General features: G+C 45.6%; 3 protein-coding genes across 4 annotated transcripts in view; 1 reads left to right on the top strand and 2 right to left on the bottom strand.

Annotated features, from left to right (window-relative positions):
- Positions 1-245: 245 nt before the first annotated feature.
- On the bottom strand, positions 246-7,014 carry TSR3 (TSR3 ribosome maturation factor). Of its 2 annotated transcripts, XM_060282661.2 has the most exons (6): positions 6,571-7,014; positions 4,176-4,369; positions 3,210-3,383; positions 1,501-1,564; positions 1,175-1,356; positions 246-374 (listed from the first exon to the last, which is right to left on the bottom strand). In XM_060282661.2, exons 1-5 carry the CDS (start codon positions 6,999-7,001, stop codon positions 1,191-1,193), a joined length of 1,029 nt encoding a protein of 342 aa, XP_060138644.2. In that variant the 5' UTR covers positions 7,002-7,014; the 3' UTR covers positions 246-374; positions 1,175-1,190. The 2 variants fall into 2 exon arrangements, with proteins under 2 accessions (XP_060138644.2, XP_034987624.3); XM_035131733.3 differs by having other exon boundaries at positions 246-1,356.
- Positions 7,015-7,091: 77 nt separating this feature from the next.
- Positions 7,092-14,288, top strand: GNPTG (N-acetylglucosamine-1-phosphate transferase subunit gamma). The gene is made up of 11 exons (XM_035131010.3): positions 7,092-7,208; positions 7,425-7,476; positions 7,581-7,648; positions 7,801-7,855; positions 7,945-8,028; positions 8,610-8,703; positions 9,127-9,241; positions 9,708-9,790; positions 10,859-10,990; positions 11,380-11,461; positions 12,305-14,288. The coding sequence occupies exons 1-11, from the start codon at positions 7,103-7,105 to the stop codon at positions 12,427-12,429; spliced, it is 996 nt and encodes a 331-aa protein (XP_034986901.1). The 5' UTR covers positions 7,092-7,102; the 3' UTR covers positions 12,430-14,288.
- Positions 13,505-16,933, bottom strand: part of IQGAP1 (IQ motif containing GTPase activating protein 1) — a 49,194-nt gene continuing 45,765 nt past the window's right edge. The window contains exons 36-38 of the mRNA XM_035131009.3: positions 16,521-16,643; positions 15,844-15,952; positions 13,505-13,841 (exon numbers count right to left, since the gene is read on the bottom strand). Of these exons, the coding sequence (XP_034986900.2) occupies positions 13,728-13,841; positions 15,844-15,952; positions 16,521-16,643 (346 nt within the window). The 3' untranslated portion in view covers positions 13,505-13,727. The remainder of the gene's footprint in view (positions 13,842-15,843; positions 15,953-16,520; positions 16,644-16,933) is intronic.

Genomic DNA, 16,933 nt, shown 5'->3' with positions numbered 1-16,933 from the left:
TTCTTCCTTTAATATACCAGTCACTTTTGGAGTGACCTTTCTTGCAGGCATTCAATAGCTTTGGGAGAGATATCATGCCATGGTCATTCCAGGCAGCGGGCGTCAAAAAAGATCTGTGTGAGATCTTGAAAAACCACCGGTAGTTAGTTCCATGTGACCATACTGCTGTATTCAAGCATCCAGCATACAATAGCACATCATTTGGCTGCTTGGCTTAATGGGATGAAAGGACAAGCTAACCAAAGTTTGGTACATTAGTGTTTATTCCACTCCCTTGAATAAACATTTTGGGGGCAGGGGTTTGCTTTTCAACACTGCCATATAAGGATTTCCTTCCTTCACATCAAAGCATCCGTTTAGCTGGACAATTGAGACTGAAGGGTTGAAAATGCATGTGTCAGACCCAGTAGCTTCATTATCCTGGTGATATTCTCATTGGCTACTGTCCCACCCCCCACTGGTGACCTAAGGAAGCTTAGAGTGCAGCTTCCTTATCGTTCCTCTTGCCTGAAAAGTGAGGTTTGTTTTTTTTTAAATCAAGGCACAAGTGACGCAGGTTAAATGCTGCAATGGGCTTGGGGTGCTTTTGTAACACTACAAATTTCAGCCACCTTTGTTTTGCCAGCATTGATCCCCCAGAGGCAGCTCATGAGCCATCGTTGAAAACTACACTGGAGGGGTGGGTGGGTGGAGTCTGGCCTTGCTCCAGCAAGCTGGGCCCTTGTGTTCTTCACCCTCAGCAGTATAAGAAGGGTCAGGATGCTTGCCCATCTCAGCTGGAGCTTCTCTCATTCAGCATCTGCATTCCCAGCCACCAGGCCACAGCCTCTCTTGGGTATCAAGAGAGGTACTGAATTGAGAGGTGGAGGCATTACTTTCAGGGAACCTCTCCCAGTTTATTTCCTTCCAACATCACAACATATTCTAGTAGAAACTAGCTGAAATGGTGACTTAAAAGCGTGCCACAGTTGCAGCATATGGCCACTACAGCAGAAGAGAGACTGTGAAGTCCCATTTGCTAGCAGTAAGTGGGGACAGCTATCGACAGAAGGTTCTCAACCAACTCTCTATACTCTTAACCCACTGGGCTCACCAGAGCAGAGTGCAGTCAAGCCCAATCCTAGGCGGGCTTTATTTAAAAGCAAACCCCATCGCTGAGTTCAATGGGACTTACTTCCTTGTAAGAATGCTCAGGATTGGAACCTTGGTTTGTTTTTAGTTTTCTCCCACAAAGGTGGCTTGCTGTGTGCAGCACATGTTGCATTCAGGTCCTCTGAGCTGCTACTCTTTCCCACATCTTCATCATCATCATCATCAGATGTTTCTTCATCTGAACTTTCATCACCAGCAGTTACTCTATGAATGGAGATCAGTGTAAAACAAACAAAGAAGGAAAAGGAAAATGAGACACTACTGTTGTGTCAACTCAGAAGTAAGCCCCACTAAATTAAATGGGCTTGTTCCCTGGTGGGTTTAGGATTGCAAACCTGAAGATCTTACCCTGAAGCTCTGGCAGGCCTGTTGGGATTAAAAAACTCTCTTCCAGAGTCAATATCGAAGGGGTCTGTAGAGAGAAAAAACAGGATGGCAAGCTATTGTTCCAAGTATTCTTTAGAACCATATGTATGCAGTTAAATCCCATCTTTCAGAATGCAAATCATTCCAAGGTGACTTTAAAAGTAAAATCAATATACTGTATACTGTACAATAATTTACCAGTACAATGCCAATAATAATTGCCACAGGAAGTTGATGGTAGATAACTTGGGAGTGTGGGGTTGGTTTGTTTGTCCAGCTGGCATAGTCTCTGAGGGCAGGGGAGATGGGCAGAGACTTTAGTCTATATTGACAATAATTACTGCATCAAGGAAGACCAGTGGAGAAGACCAGTATCACTGGCTGACAGTGAGCTACCAGGGCCTAACTCTAGGTGTTAGTGTTACCGTAACAAAGCTCTAAATGTTGAGTTGAGGTGATTTAATACTTGCATTTCACTTTTCTAACAACAAATGTTGAACCATTGTTTTTTGATTACATTGAGGGGCTTTGCGGGATTTTGGAGCATAATTTGGTATATTGTAGATACCATCCCTTTGCCGTGTCCCTTTGTTGTTAGGAGGTTTTTTAAGGTTGTCAAGGGCCTGGTTGCTGCTCATTTTACTACTGGATTGTTTAAAAGGGCATTTTCGGTGTCCCCTAGTCTGTCTTGTATTTCTTGTGTTGATATGGGTTTGTTATTTTTGTAGAGGTCTGCTAGGCGTATAAGCCTTTGGCTTGCCAGGTTTTTATCTGGAGGTTTTGTGCTGCGTGGTGGAATAGTGCAGTGTTTCTCAACCTTTTTTGGGCCACGGCACACTTGTTCCGTGAAAAAAATCACGAGGCACACCACCATTAAAAAAGTTAAAAAATTTAACTCTGTGCCGCCCTATATTGACTATAATTATGACTGTAAGAAACACTTGCCAATTGCTGTGTTGGTTGCAATCTCCTGTAATAAGGCTTCACAAGCCGTCCGGTGGGTCAGTGTTGTGTATTGGCGGCCGCCAGGCTCGTTTGCACTGAGCCTTGGGAAAGAGGAGGAGAAATATTGCTTTCCGGCGGGTTAGCGCTGGGTATTGGCGGCCGCCAGGCACGTGACAATGCAAATCGCCCTTCTCGTCGCCACACGTCGCGGCACACCAGCCAGTGTCTCGCAGCACACTAGTGTGCCGCGGAACAGCGGTTGAGAAACGCTGGAATAGTGGGTGGTGTGCCAGGGGGATTAGTGGGGATGGGGTTGCGGACAGTTTACCTGCTTCTTCCTTCCATGCTTTAAGCATGGTCTGTGTGAACCTGTTTAGTGTTGTGGGGATTTTCCTTAGCTTTTGTGGGGAGGAATGGGTATGCTGTGGCGGAGGTATTTTCAATTATGTCTCTCTCCAGGTGTACTCATTGTTTTGTCTTGTTTTCTAGAATGTATGGGATTATGTGGGACACTTGGTTGGTGATGAAGTATAGTTATATGCTGGGGATTCCCCACGCTCCTAGGGGGCACCCAAGTTATATGGCAGACTGATCCCATATGTTCATCCCAGAAGAATGGAGCAGCTTTCTGACTGAGCACTATTTGATTTCCTGACCATGGAGGTGTGGGGGAGACAAGGACAATGTCAAGGCATTGTTTAAGACGACTCAAATGTCTTCAGAAGCAACAATCAGTAGGTTCTTACCTATTTCTTCTTTTTCTTTTTCTTGGGCATGAGCCAGAAACTCTTGTTCAACTTTCAGTACTTCCTCTTCACAATTACAGGCTGCATATTTCTCCAGAAGGTCTTTATTCAGATCAAGGAACACTTTTCCCCATTTAAATTTTTGTAAGAGGATTATTGCAAGATCAGAAAATCCTAAAATATAGACAAGAAAGTCTGCAGTTTTAAATTTTTTACAAGGAACCTTGCAGGTGAAGAAGCTGTCCAGCCCCATACCTCCTAGCTGCTGCTGACATTCTGAAATAGATAGATAAGTTTTTAACATCTATCAATCAATCAATCAACCATCTATCTATTCAAAAAAGAAAACAAGCAATGCTGAGGCAAATATCAGGGAGCTGGAGGTGTAATATATGGAAGCAGGTAGGCAAAAGCTAGGTTGGCAGGTCTATCTATAACTATCATCTATCTATCATCTATCTATCTATCTATCTATTTCATTGGCATAAAAAGTACATCATATACATGGATCAAAACACACACAACACAGTTAATGAAACATATTAAGAGGTACTTTAGGATAAAACTGTCCAGACATTGTGAGGTACAAAAATGGCTCTTAAGACCTATGGTGACTTAATTTTATAGCATCACTCAGAAATCTTGCCACATTCTCCAACTAATCAGTTAGTTGGGACAGAGGCAGGTAGCTCAAAATAAAGACAGACGTCCCTCTTAAAAAGTTAATGTAAGTCACTGAGCAATGTGTAAGCCTATAGCAGTGCTCAAAAGAAGGGAGGGAATGTGGAGAGAACAGACCCCAGATTCCTCAGCAGATGCCACAGACCCCCAGAACATTTTCAAACTTGCCCGTCACCAAGGAAATATGTTTGACACTAAGGTGTGGCTGCACACAGACAGGCATGTATTCATACAGTCCACTTTACAGCAAAGAATTAGACCTACAAGCTTTTCTTCCAGCCTCACCCACAATGTAGAAAGTAGCTGCAAATGCTTCCACACAGGAGAGTTTGCATGGCCGGCCATAGTTCACTGGATTTGCAGCCACCAGGAAGGGCAGCAGACGGAGATGGCTTCCCTTCATCTTGGCAAACGGCGTCTCATCCAGCTTCGCCCAAGAGCAGTCAATCACCGCAATTCCATTCTGAGCCACAACTTGTCTAAAAACACAGCAACAGCAATTTCAAACCAGGATATTGCTGGTTTCTCACCCCACTGGAGCTGCTTTGGGACCCAGTTAGGATAGCAGATGTGAGTTGCTCAAGACTGCCAAGCCAGACTTCTCATGTGAAGACACTGGATGTGGCCAAGCTGAACAGAACAAATATGAATAACCAAGGACTCAGCAACATTACATCGATCCTAAGGTATGAAGTTTCATCCGCTCACTAGCTAGTGGAAGCATCCACTTGAACAAAGCCCAAAAAGAACACTGCCTGGGAACACAGCTCAACCCTGAAGTATCAGTCTTACAGGCTCCACATACCAGCCTTACACATGAGCACTAAAAAGAAAGCAGCCCTGTAGCTGGACCACCTTGAGGGAAGCCTGCAAGCAGGGCATGAACACAACTGCACTCATCCAGAAGCAACAATGGAGACAGAACAAAATTATGGCTAGAAGCCACTGATAGGCGTGCCATGAATCTGTCTAATCCAAGTTGATGGCTATCACTGCCTCTCAGTGAGCAAATTCCAGAGTTTATTACCAGCTGTGTGAAGAGCTGCTTTCTTTTGTCTGCCCAACATTACTATTGAGTGGCATGATTAAAGGTCCTGCCTTTTCCCCTCCACCGGGCAGAAACCCTCCTCCTGTCTTTGCTGGCTGCCCCTTTCCTCTAAATGCCTTAACTTCCCCCGCTGGAAGAGAGAGCCCTTGGACATCTCCCTGTCAGTAGAGCATGAGACTCTCAGCTGGTTACAGCATAGTGCTCATAACGGCAAGGTTGTAGGTTCGATCCCAGTAAGATACAGCTGCATATTCCTGCATTGGAGGGAGTTGGACCAGATGCCCCTTGTGGTTCCTTCCAACTCTACTATTCTATGACTTTAACAGGGACCCAAACAGGGGAGGAGGCTGTGGGAAGGGAAAGGAGTTGGCAGGATTGCAGGCACTGCTCCAGGCAGTGAGCAGGTCCTGGGCTGACTGGGGCCCTGGAGAGCCCCCTACCCTGAGCCCCCAACCCTCAAACTCCCCAGCCGTGAAGGGCCTTGAAAGCGAACCAGCAGAGCTTCTTTGCCAAGCTGCAGTGACCTTTTGGGACCCTTCCCAGACCAGGAAAGAACGCTCACCCCCCGTGGGGCCTCCCCGCTTGATGGCAGCCTTCCTGCCTGCTTGCCTTTGTTATAGGAATTCTAAGGTCTTATATACATAAAATCAATGTTCATAAATGTATAAGGCAAACACATACTGTACATAAGTATTTAAACCACATGTCTGAAATAGTACAGAACAATCCTGAAGCAATTTTGACTCCCCCAAATTTCTCTGCAAAGAGGAAGGAAATGGGAAAAGCTTTCCAATTGTCTTTGGACTGTAGGGGCTTACACCTCCCTGTAAATACAATCTAGCAAGTCTCTAAAAAGGAAGTACAGTGGTACCTTTGGATACGTACCTGATCCGTTCTGGGATGCCGCCCTCACCCCAAAAAGTACGTATCTGGAGCGGCACTTCTGCACATGCGCAAAGCACCGATAGAGCGTTTCTGCGCATGTGCGTGCAGCAGAACCCGGAAGTAACCACTTCCAGGTCCACCGCGTACTTAAGCTGAAAATACGCAACCTGAAGCGGATGCAACCAGAGGTATGACTGCAAGGACTTGACCTTTATTTATATTAATACATGGCCCATATTTTCTTTTAACACTATCAATATGCGTAAGAGATCCAGGAACTAAGTATTTACCATCTCAAAGAAATGGCCAGGCTACCCAGAAAAGGCAATCAGATAAAAGCATTTTCAGGTATCCTGGCAGACAGGTGAGAAGCAACACACTCAAATTTCTGCTGGGGACCACCTCTTTCTGTGATGTATGTATGATGTTTTGGGGGGGGGGTGGTCTTGAGCTACAGGGTAGGCAATTTCAAAAGTTTATACAGTATAGGGGCTTGCACACCAATGTTCTGGGTTGCTTCTCCCTTCTGTATGTGGTGAGTGAGCACCCTGTTGCAACAGTTTAATAAAGTTCAGGCTTACTAGCTGCTTTGCTTCTCAATATTCTCTGGTTGACCCATGTTATTTTCTCCTACCGATGGAGAACCGACATAAGGACTCTATAGGGGTCTCTTGGATACTCCATAAGGGGAAAGGGAGCAGGTTTTTTTTCTTATAACACCTTCCTAGCTCCGCCGGCCCCGCTCACCTGTCCGCGGGGGAGACGAAGCGGGTGGCGGCGGGGCTGAGGATGACGCCTCCGAAGCGCTGCCCGAGGCGCAGCGTCCGCACCAGCCCCTTCCTCGCCAGCCGCCGCCCCGTGCAGCGCCGCGGGTCGCAGTGGCCCAAGTCCCACATGGCCAGCGGGGGAGAAGGCGAGTCCTGGACCTCGCCGCATCCCCGGCCGCTGCTGCCGCTAGCTGGCGACGGCGAGGACGGCGACGGCGAGGACGACCCCGCCGCCGCGCCCTTCACGGGGGAGGAGGAAGAGTGGCCGCGGAGCGAGTCCCCGCCCGAGATGGGGCTGGAGTCGCCGCCGGGGCCTTCCTCATCCTCCGCCTCCGCGAAGGCCTCGAGGGGGGGTCCCGGCCGGGGCTGCCGCTGCCGCCGTTGCTGCTGCTGCTGCCGCTTCCGCCCCATCCCCTCGTGCACCAAGGGGAGAAGAGGCGGATAGAGCGGCTCCTTGGCGTCCCGGAACAGCAACCCCTGCAGGCGCTTCCGGGTCTCGCCGGAGACCGAAGATGGCGGCCTCTGCTGGCAGTGGAAGGAGGAAGCTGGAGGAGGAAGGGACGAGGGTCGTGATGCGCGCGACGGCGTTTCTGCTGCTGCTGCTCCCTCTGATGGGAGGTAGGGAGGCGCACCCCCCCAGCCCCCCCCCCCAACCAATGCTGTGAACTTTCCCTTTTTTGCGGGAAATTCCCTTATTCAGCGCCCTTACTTTCATATCTGGGAGTTGACAACTTGACAGCACAATAGGATTTCCTTATCTTCAAATCCAGAGGTTGACAGCTATGCCCCCAACCCCTCTCATCGCCCCTGCTTAGGCTCCCCTCTCTCTTCCAGAACTGGCCGCTGGCGGGAAGATGAAAGTCGTGGAGGAGCCCAACAGCTTCGGGTGAGCGCTTGAGACCCTTCCCCGCCCTGTCCCCCAAGTGGGCGCCCCCCACCATGAGAGCCCCTCAGGACTTCTCTTCCTCTCCTTGCTTCCTTCCCCACCAGGCTCAACAACCCCTTCCTGCCTCCGTCAAACCGCCTCCAGCCCAAAGCGTCCCCTTCGCCTGTGGCAGGTGAGTGGCTGGGCTGGGGCAAGGCAGGTGCCGAGGCAGGCAAGAGAGCTCCAGAGGGAGACAGGCGAACCCTTTGAAGAGGATCCTCCGCCTTCCTCTCCCTGTTGCCCATGAGCTGCCTTTATGAGCGAGCCTCTTTGTTTCTTTCCTAGGGCCGGCACATCTTTTTAGGCTTGCAGGCAAGTGCTTCAGTTATGTCGAATCCATGTGAGTATCTCGTTGGGGTGTCAAATAGTGAAACACTGTACACTCAGTAATAAGAAAAGACAAACATTCAAAATGCTTTCAATATTTAGGTACAAGTATGAGTTCTGCCCCTTCCATAATGTCACCCAGCATGAGCAGACATTCCGGTGGAATGCCTACAGTGGAATTCTCGGGTAAGCGGTTTCTGACATTTTTTCCAATATTTGTTTTTTTATTGACTATTTTAAAGCTAGTATTCTAGGATCAAAAAAACTGTCTGGTTTAACAGGAGAGTTAAAAGCAGCACCTTCAAATTCACTCACATTTGTGGCCCGTGCTAATATAGAGTTGAAAACTAGATTTCTACAGTTTTGCCACCCCAAGGATTCAAACCTTCAGAACTGCAATATAAGTTATTATAGGACTTAAGTCCTAGCACACAGTGCCCTTACTGTGCCTGTATTAGTCTTAAGCTGGTGCTTTCATGAAATAAATTAAATGACTGGGTATTACTTATCCTGCAATCGCCCAGCTGCTTAACTGCCCTGTTAGATTGACACTTTTGTTTCTGGGGAACAGATGCTTCATAGCCTGACGGACAAAACAGAACCTTGCAGGCTACATGTCAGAGTAGACTGTCAGCACCACTTTATAGGGGGAAAAGGCCATTAACTACTGATACCGTGATTGATGGCATCAAATTCCACTTTTCCCTTTGAGGTTTTTTTTTAAAAAAACAAACAGATTTTTAAAAACCTGTTTACTTTCCTTCTAGAATCTGGCATGAATGGGAAATTGAAAACAATACATTTGTTGGTATGTGGATGAGAGATGGAGATTCATGTGAAACCAGGAACCGACAAACAAAGGTAAGCAGTAAGGTGTACTAAAGAACAAAAATACCTTTTCGCCATCTGCAAGCTTTCAAAGTGTTCCTTGCTTTCATCACTAAAGGGGAGGGGGGTGGACAGGCTTTGCACCGGAGAATTTGGTTCTTCATTGGGCTATTTCACAGCCAAGGAATGGTATCTGAGACATTTTTCTTTACAAAGCACTCAGGTAATACTGTAAGTTTCTCCTAACAGTCTGATTGTATGCGTGCCTACAGCAAGAGGAGCTACGTGATGTTCCTTGTGTTTGGGAAGAAACAGGACTATTTTGTGCTGTTAAATCTCATGACAGTGCTTGATGCTCTGACTAAGCCAGTAAATGATCCAGGGTGAAATGGGATTTGACTTAATTTGAAGCCAGCAATGGCTTTTTTCACTGGTTCTCACTTCTCTGCTTTTCAGGTTCTTCTTGTCTGTGGAAAGAACAACAAACTGGCTCACGTGTCTGAACCGAGCACTTGTGTTTATTCTCTTACGTTTGAAACTCCACTAGTTTGCCACCCACATTCTCTCTTAGGTAGGTTAAATACCTCCATTTCTGGGTGAGCGCCAGGAGACACTTCAGTGATGCCAGCTTCTACTGCAAAGGGCCCTTTCACCAGAGTTCCCATCACCAAGGTTCCACTTTTGTGATGCAGAGATAAGCAAAGAGTGATGGAGTCTCATGATGCCTCCTTTGATTTCTGAGATGTGCCTTCTCTGGCCAGATTTTCAATATTGCTGCTGCAGTGCATGGCTGGCTGCAATGATGATGGTGACCATTTTCATTTTCATCTACTATATATTTGGGAAGTTGATTGCCTGCTCATTATGTACTTGGGCACCTCTTAAGTATATTGTAATGAAATTTTGTATGATGATTCCTTAAAGAAATGGGGAGGTTTCTGTCTATGTTTAGATACTGTTGGATGCAATTTTGAATCAAGACAGTGGACTGAAACCTTCCAAAAGGCGATGCACTGATTTTTCTTTTCTCTTTACAGTCTATCCAGCTTTGCCGGAAACCCTCCGGAGGAAGTGGGATGAAGTGGAACGGTTGCTTTATGCCGAGCTAATCACAAAACAGGTTTGCTTCTTTTCTTTGTTACATCTCTGTCCTACCTTGCTTCTGTGGAACCCCGAGAGGCACAGGGAGCCTCCCTTCCAGGCACACTCCAGGCCCAGCTCAGCTTAGGCCTTCATTCAGTGCTGCTGCATCCAAAGTCTTGCCCTGGCTATTCCCTAATTAGGGTGTGAAGGCTGCTCAGAGAAAAGGCTTTGTTAAGGTACCGCTTCAGTATTTAACCTTGCAGTTTGTATATAGCACAGTGGGTGGGGTGGAATAAAGCAATGGCATTGTTTCCCCTCAAAATTGACTGAGATTGATTTATAGATTCTCTCTTTAAAAACAACTTGGTTTTAAATAATAATTTAATTTAATATATAGCTGATCCTGTAGCCTGTACTTCTAATCTCTTAAAACTGATTATTGGCAATCTATCAAGTGTACTGGAGGATGATTCTAATAATGGACTGGAAAAAGTCTTGGGCTGGCAGATAGACATTTAATATACCTGGAACCATTGAAGCTTTTTGAGGGAAAATGCTTTTTCAGGGTAGTTCGTTTTGTCTTAACTTGGGAAACAGATTTGGTTTTTTTATAAACCCTCTTTCATATAGCATTCCAAGGCTTTTTAATAAGAGAAATGAAGAGTAACTACAGAAACAATTTAAAAATATTAGCATGCCAGTAAAAATCTACAAAAGGGGGGATGCAAGAAAATCATAGTTTCAACCTCTGGAAGGCAGTATAAAAGCAAAAAAGAAAAGCAACCTAAAAGTCTGATGGGTAGCATGGTCCAGATGTTTTGCTATATTCAAGTTGTGCAAAGTTGCTACTGAAGTGTAAACCAAATGTTTCCATTATTAGAGTAACTAACTACTTGAGTGTGTATGTGATCAGGAAATACATGGATTTCAAATGGGATACTTGATTTTCATAAATGTATTTTTCTCCGAGAGTCATTAAAACCCAGCTGGCCAGTGCTGAAACACTGGCTCCCAGTTCTGAGGCCAGGCTCCTGGAAAACAGGTGAAAAGCAAATAGCAATTGGGAGGGTAAAAATAAGGCTTTATTTGATATTTTGTTTCCTAGGGATACAAGAAACGGTTGAAAGAGATATTTGAAGAAGCAGGCTTTTTTAAATTAACTGGAGAGAAAGTGAGTGAGGGAAAGAAAGCAAAGCCTCAACACCTGGAATTTGATTCACTGGAAAAGTGCAATAAGGTACAGAAATTGGTGCCCGAGATGCTGGGCTGGTGCATTGTGGCCGTTGTTTATCATTCTGCATTCTTCTTCCTGTGCTGTTTCAGTGACTTGGTCTATTAAAAAAATAGGCATAGAGGCTGAGTGGGAGGTGTGATAGAAGTTGCTGGAATGAATAGCATCAGTGAACATTGTCCAGTGCTTAAAAGTGCTGTGGATGTGGGTAAAGAGTGGCAAGGGCCCGACTGGGTTTCAAGCCTGCAGACATAATCGTTATCTTGATGACGTAAAGGGCATCTGCTTTGCTTTTGTTTTCATGGCTTCTCTATTTGTGCATTTTGTATTTTCTGAACTTTTATGTTAAATTGTTACCTGTATTTGTGGATAACAATTGCCCTCTTATTTTCTAGGAGTACAAAGAACTTTCTAAAGATCTGAAGAAGCTTACAGATTTACTTACTCAACATGGAATTTCGTATGAAACAAGCCTGAGTAAGTTGAGCAAACTTATTTCCTCTTCCACACAGCACTGATATTGGCAACCTTAGTAACTCTTATTTGGGAATGTCTCATTGAATTTGGCAGGCCCAAACATTGGCAGTGGGGAGGGGAGAATGAAATAGAGGCAGTCTTTAACTTTAACTTGTTTTTACTCCTTCAGCAACGTAACATGTACAGTCATACCTCAGTTTAAGTACGCCTTGGTTTGAGTACTTTCAGTTTAAGTACTCTGCGGACCCGTCTGGAACGGATTAATACACTTTCCATTACTTTCAATGGGAAAGTACACTTCAGGTTAAGTACACTTCAGGTTAAGACTTCCAGAACCAATTGTGTACTTAAACCAAGGTACCACTGTATAGTTTATAACTTAGGCTTCAAGGTGGGTGAAGTGTTGAAAGGGCTTGAGGTGGGGAAAAGCCAGGTTCAGGGTAGGGCAGGGGTCAGCAACCTTTTTCAGCCGTGGGCCGGTCCACCGCCCCTCAGATCATATGGTGGGCTGGACTATATTGGGGGGGGGGGATGAACAAATTCCTATGCCCCACAAATAACCCAGAGATGCATTTTAAATAAAAGCACACATTCTACTCATGTAAAAACACGCCGATTCCCAGACCGTCCGTGGGCCGGATTGAGAAGGCAATTGGGCCGCATCTGGCTCACAGGCCTTAGGTTGCCTACCCCTGGGGTAGGGGAAATGACAGAGCATCCTTCTGAATTCATCCCAGTCCTAGTATTAGTCCAGAGTTCTTGGTTGGGTGGGAAAGCTGTAGCTGGCTTATGGGATCAATGGTCTGAGCTTGGTATAAAGTAGATTATCTTCTTGTATTCTAGATGGAAACAGAGATGATAACCGTGCCACTCAGGCGGTTGTGACAGAAAAGCCAGCTCTTACTGTTGTTTCAAAGGCCGATTGGCACCTGCGTGGAGACACAGGAACATGGAATGACTCCCTCTAAGGAAGAAATCCCCCTGGACAACTTGCTCAGCATTTGGGGTTTTCACAGCAATTAGAATTTAATCCACATTGTGTGGTTGTACTTGGGTTATGGAACCTGTGACCCCTCAGATGAGGCTGGAGTATAGCTTCCATCTTTCAGCATAGGCCACGCTAACTGGACCTGAAGGGAGCTGGGATTGAACAAGAAGCATATGGAAAGTCACAGGTTTCCTATCCCTCTTCTGTACCCCACAGGGAAGAGCAGAAACTGTTAAATATAGGACAGTCTTTTCAGCAGGCCAGTATCTAGTAGGAGCCTCTGCTGCCAACTCAGGACTCTCTTTTGGAGTGAAGGCAAGTGAGGGCTACCAATTGAAGCTGTGGCAGCCTTTTTGAGCTTTGTGTCTTATTGCTTCGTAACAGAGAATGCTGCAAGTGAGGGCAGCAGTCTTATGTACTGTGTGGTGTCTTGGGCCAGAAGAGGATCCATCCAATAAATTCCAGTCCTTAGAATTTTATTTAACAAAAGTGCTAGAGACCACAGTATGGGTATAGGTGGAGGGACCCAATGCGGGATTTATCCCAAAGGAACATTCCAAATGACCAGTCAGTGTTGCAGGCATGCACTATGAAGAAAACTTCAAGCAGAACTTAGCCCCCTATGCTTAATTTTACTCCTATAATTCAGTAGGCCCCTCCACTGCTTTATGATATATTTCTGATTGTTTCTACTAGGCTGCCAAGGCAAGAAACTTAACATACTTGATTTCTGCCACCGCTTTCATTCATTTCAGCGCGACACTGGGCATGGAGACTGCTGTTCCATAGGCCAGATATGTTTATCCACCTTGAAAAGGCTCAAAATTGCCCATCTTGCCTTCCTACTAAGAACCGCCTACTTGATCACATGAGATGGCCCACGGCCAGAGCAGAAGTGTCTCCAGCTGCTGTCTTGGCGGTTTGGTTGCCTTAGTAGCCACCATAATGCTGTAGGAATATCAAAGTACACTACAATAGATTTGGGGGGAGGGGTAGAAGAGGAGGGAAAGTCCAAGGCTTGGACTAAACACCCCCAAAGACAACAAACCAACCACTCAGGCTAATAATGGTTTAATTCTGGGTGTTGTTGAGTATATGGGAAACAATATGCAGGAGGAGGTGGTGCAGCCATACGTCAGGATGGGTGCAAAGATCTGGAGCCAGCCGAGGTTGACAATGTGGAAAGAGAGCTGCTCATTTTGGGAGCCACTGATGGGTGAAGCAGCTCACAGAAAGAAACTCAAAGCTCCTTTTCCACAGACTTCCAAGTAACAAGAGTTACTTCCCATAGAACTTCTTGTTTAGGAGAAAAATGAGGAGATTGACATTCACTTTTGCTCGATCAAACAACTTCATGACAGCCACACCTTCATACTGGAGCTGCAACAGATCCTGTGGGAACCAGGGGTTGGGGTGGCGGGGAGAGAGAAAGAGAGAGAATAAATTCTCAGTCGTGGCTCCTAGGACACACCTGGTCAGTGTACAGAGGCTTGGCCTATAGCATTCATACATCTTGCCCAGTTTGGACCTCCGAGATGGGCAAAATCATACCTAGCAGTCTTTTCTCAAGTAGCACATGCCATCATCTTTTTGTGATGCTCAGCGGAAGGGGAAGCTATCAAGCTGCTATAGTGAAGGGCTCTCTGTTTTGCACAGGGTGGGAAGGAACCTTATTCCATGCATTGATACTTCTCCAAAACTGATTTTCTCACTGGTGAAAGCATGGATGTGATCCCTGTTGGACATTCTCATTTTGTTTTCAGTAATTTAAGTGCATGTTTTTCCCATTTAAGAATGTGCACATGCCATTTTGCTGAAATAAATTATTCTGGAAATGCCTCTGCACCGACTCTTCAACTCATTTCCAAGAAATGAGGATGGAGCACACATGAAGGACTGTGAATGTTGCATTTGGCAGCAGATGGAAAGGAAACAGCAAGCCATGTTATGCCACAGCAATTACACCCCAACTGCTTGATGCTTGCATACTTTCTGATAGCAGGCTAAATGGAGAGTAAGTTGGCAGTGAATAGATTAAGTTTTAGGAGTTATTTTTCCTATGCAAGTTATATGCATTTGCACCGTCCACTTTGCTCCCCCGCCCCATTATGCTCCCCTAAGATTATTTCAGCACATTTAAAAAGCTCTAAGGACCTAATTGGGCAAAAAAGATGAAAATAATAACTAAACTCTGACTCTAATCTAGGATCAACAATTGATAATAGGACTATTCCTTAGAATCACTGCTGGAGATCTTGGAGGCCAAGAGGGAAAAGAGGAGGAATGAACTATTTTTAAAAAAATAAATAAACGCTAAAGCTCTGGCATTGGGCATGGCAGGCCTGGAGGGTGGGAAGGAGGCCTCTGTGCCCTCCAGGAACAAGTCTGGAAGACACCATCTCCTGATCAAGGTGAAGCCTATTCCCAAACAGTTTTAGAATGTCCAACTGCATCGGGGCGGGAGATGAAAAGGCATTTTTTCCAGAAAACTGAAGCAGCCACAGAGCTGCTGCATCATCTGGTGCAAACAGGCAATAAACCTCCCCACCATCATCCCGGGGTGGGGAGTCATTTTTAAAATCCATCTATTTATGTAAAACTGCTAGCACATTTAAATACATCTGTCTTTGATAAATACACTTTTCATTAAGGTCTACAGCTGGACATCATCATCATCATCATCATCATCATCATCATTATACAATCCAACTCAAGCATCACCTAGGGCCCACTGGATCCCTCCCCTCGGAGTCTAAACACACAAGCACAGCCATTCCCTGTCTGACTCATTCTGGAGAGGGTGGGCCAATGTTTTGTTCAATTAGTTCCCCAGATTTTCACATTCTGCTGTTAGGGTTAAAAGCAAAATCAGCAGAAACTGGTTGAGAAACTTACACATAGAGACCAAGACTTAAACAAATGCTTGGTTTAATGGAGAAAGTAAAAATAACAAAAAATTAAATTAAGCTTGCACAAAATACCCGCACAACCAAACCACCCACCAAAAGCACACTGGGAAAACACCCAGCACAGAGGCAACACACAACACCCCTGATATACCCTGCATCATCAGCTTCACAGCAACACCTGTAGAGCTGCTCCACAGCTGCAGAGCCCCAGTCATTAAATCTTTCCTGACTCTTAAAGGTACAGTGAAACAATAATGACACTTTTACACAATCATTCAACATCTGCTTCCTTTGAAGAAGTGTGCTCCTTAATCTAATTTAGATAAACCTGGAATGCAGTCCAGGAGAATAGGTCATAATGATTTTTTGTTCGATATCTAATATCGTCCTCTCCTTCCCCATCACAGTTTGGAGATCCTGAACGAAATCCCCTGATGCAAACTCAGTACAAGGGTGGACTGTACAGACAACATCAAGATCCATACCTGATAATGTAGAATGAATGTCTCCATCTGTACACCCATGAACTTTGCTTTTACCTCAAAGTCTCCGACTTCTTCCGTTGGGCTAATTTCAAATATCACATTTTTGAATCTATACAGTTTGGGGGACAAAACAAATATGCTTATTTTAATGTGCCATTGGGAGTTGAAGTGAAGAATAAAGGATTATTGGATAGGAATTAAGTACTTGCACTAGAGAGCTTCAGTGTGGATTTCAGATTGGAAGAACTGAAAGCGATTGTATTTCTAGGTAAAATCAGTCCCTTGACCTGCCAGTAACAACGGACTGTTTCCTTCCTCTCCCTTACCCCTTCATTTCATTCTGGCATTGCCATGTCTGGGTGAGTTTAGAGATTACTTTCAGTTTTATAAGACACTTGCAAGCAAGCACTGTTTTTGATGCCTAGTCCACAGAAGCACCATGAAGTGCTTCAGAGGTCTTCTACAGCTCCCACTTTGCCTCTGACAAGCCAAAAGTCCTTCTTAGGAGCCCTACTTGGCCTCAGGATTAGTCTAAATCTGATGCACACTGCTAGCAAATATTTACACACAAACACCCAAATCCATGAAAATGTTCACACCCAATTTTATCCCGGAATGCTGCTGACTGGGTGAGACTTGCCTCTGTGCATGCTGGCTGTGATAAATGACATACTCACTGGCTGGCTTGCAGATCTTCAATTTCCAACAGGACTCCCTTTTCATGGAGCCGGGCTGCCGTGTATTTCAGGGAGATCTTTTTGCTTTTCTTTCCCTTCATCTCCCGTGGTTTTTTCGAAACCCTGAAGAAAAGAGGGACGGGCACCTCACTGAGAGGCATTCTCCCATTTGTAGGATTTCAGGTCTGACTTGACAAGCATTGAGGCTAACAAAGACTTGACCCAAGGCACCGGGGGTGGGGTGGGGAGTTTTGCCTCTCCCTCCCCAAGGGCCACCAATACACCTGGGGGGGGGGAATAATTCCCCTTAACTCCTGCTCTTCCTGCAGGCAGCTCTTTGAGAGCTAACCCCCCTTGCTCTTATGCCCTTTGTCAACTCACCATTTTCCATCTCTCATCACCTGGCAATCCCC

This window comes from Zootoca vivipara, chromosome 13 (genome assembly GCF_965207765.1).
Source record: "Zootoca vivipara chromosome 13, rZooViv2.hap1.1, whole genome shotgun sequence".
NCBI classification, from domain to species: domain Eukaryota; kingdom Metazoa; phylum Chordata; class Lepidosauria; order Squamata; family Lacertidae; genus Zootoca; species Zootoca vivipara.
This window is presented reverse-complemented; position numbering and strand designations above follow the sequence as displayed.

What these genes read in the sequence shown, in the direction of transcription:
- TSR3 (XM_035131733.3), bottom strand. Translation starts at nt 7,001, where the DNA reads ATGGGGCGGAAGCGGCAGCAGCAGCAGCAACGGCGGCAGCGGCAGCCC. An exon ending in AAAAGAAAAAGAAGAAATAG is followed by an intron (nt 1,565 to 3,209) that starts GTAAGAACCTAC and finishes TTCTCTCTACAG; the next exon opens with ACCCCTTCGATATTGACTCT. An exon ending in AGGCCTGCCAGAGCTTCAGG is followed by an intron (nt 1,357 to 1,500) that starts GTAAGATCTTCA and finishes CTCCATTCATAG; the next exon opens with AGTAACTGCTGGTGATGAAA.
- GNPTG (XM_035131010.3), top strand. Translation starts at nt 7,103, where the DNA reads ATGGCGGCCTCTGCTGGCAGTGGAAGGAGGAAGCTGGAGGAGGAAGGG. An exon ending in GCTGCTCCCTCTGATGGGAG is followed by an intron (nt 7,209 to 7,424) that starts GTAGGGAGGCGC and finishes TCTCTCTTCCAG; the next exon opens with AACTGGCCGCTGGCGGGAAG. An exon ending in GTCCCCTTCGCCTGTGGCAG is followed by an intron (nt 7,649 to 7,800) that starts GTGAGTGGCTGG and finishes TTTCTTTCCTAG; the next exon opens with GGCCGGCACATCTTTTTAGG.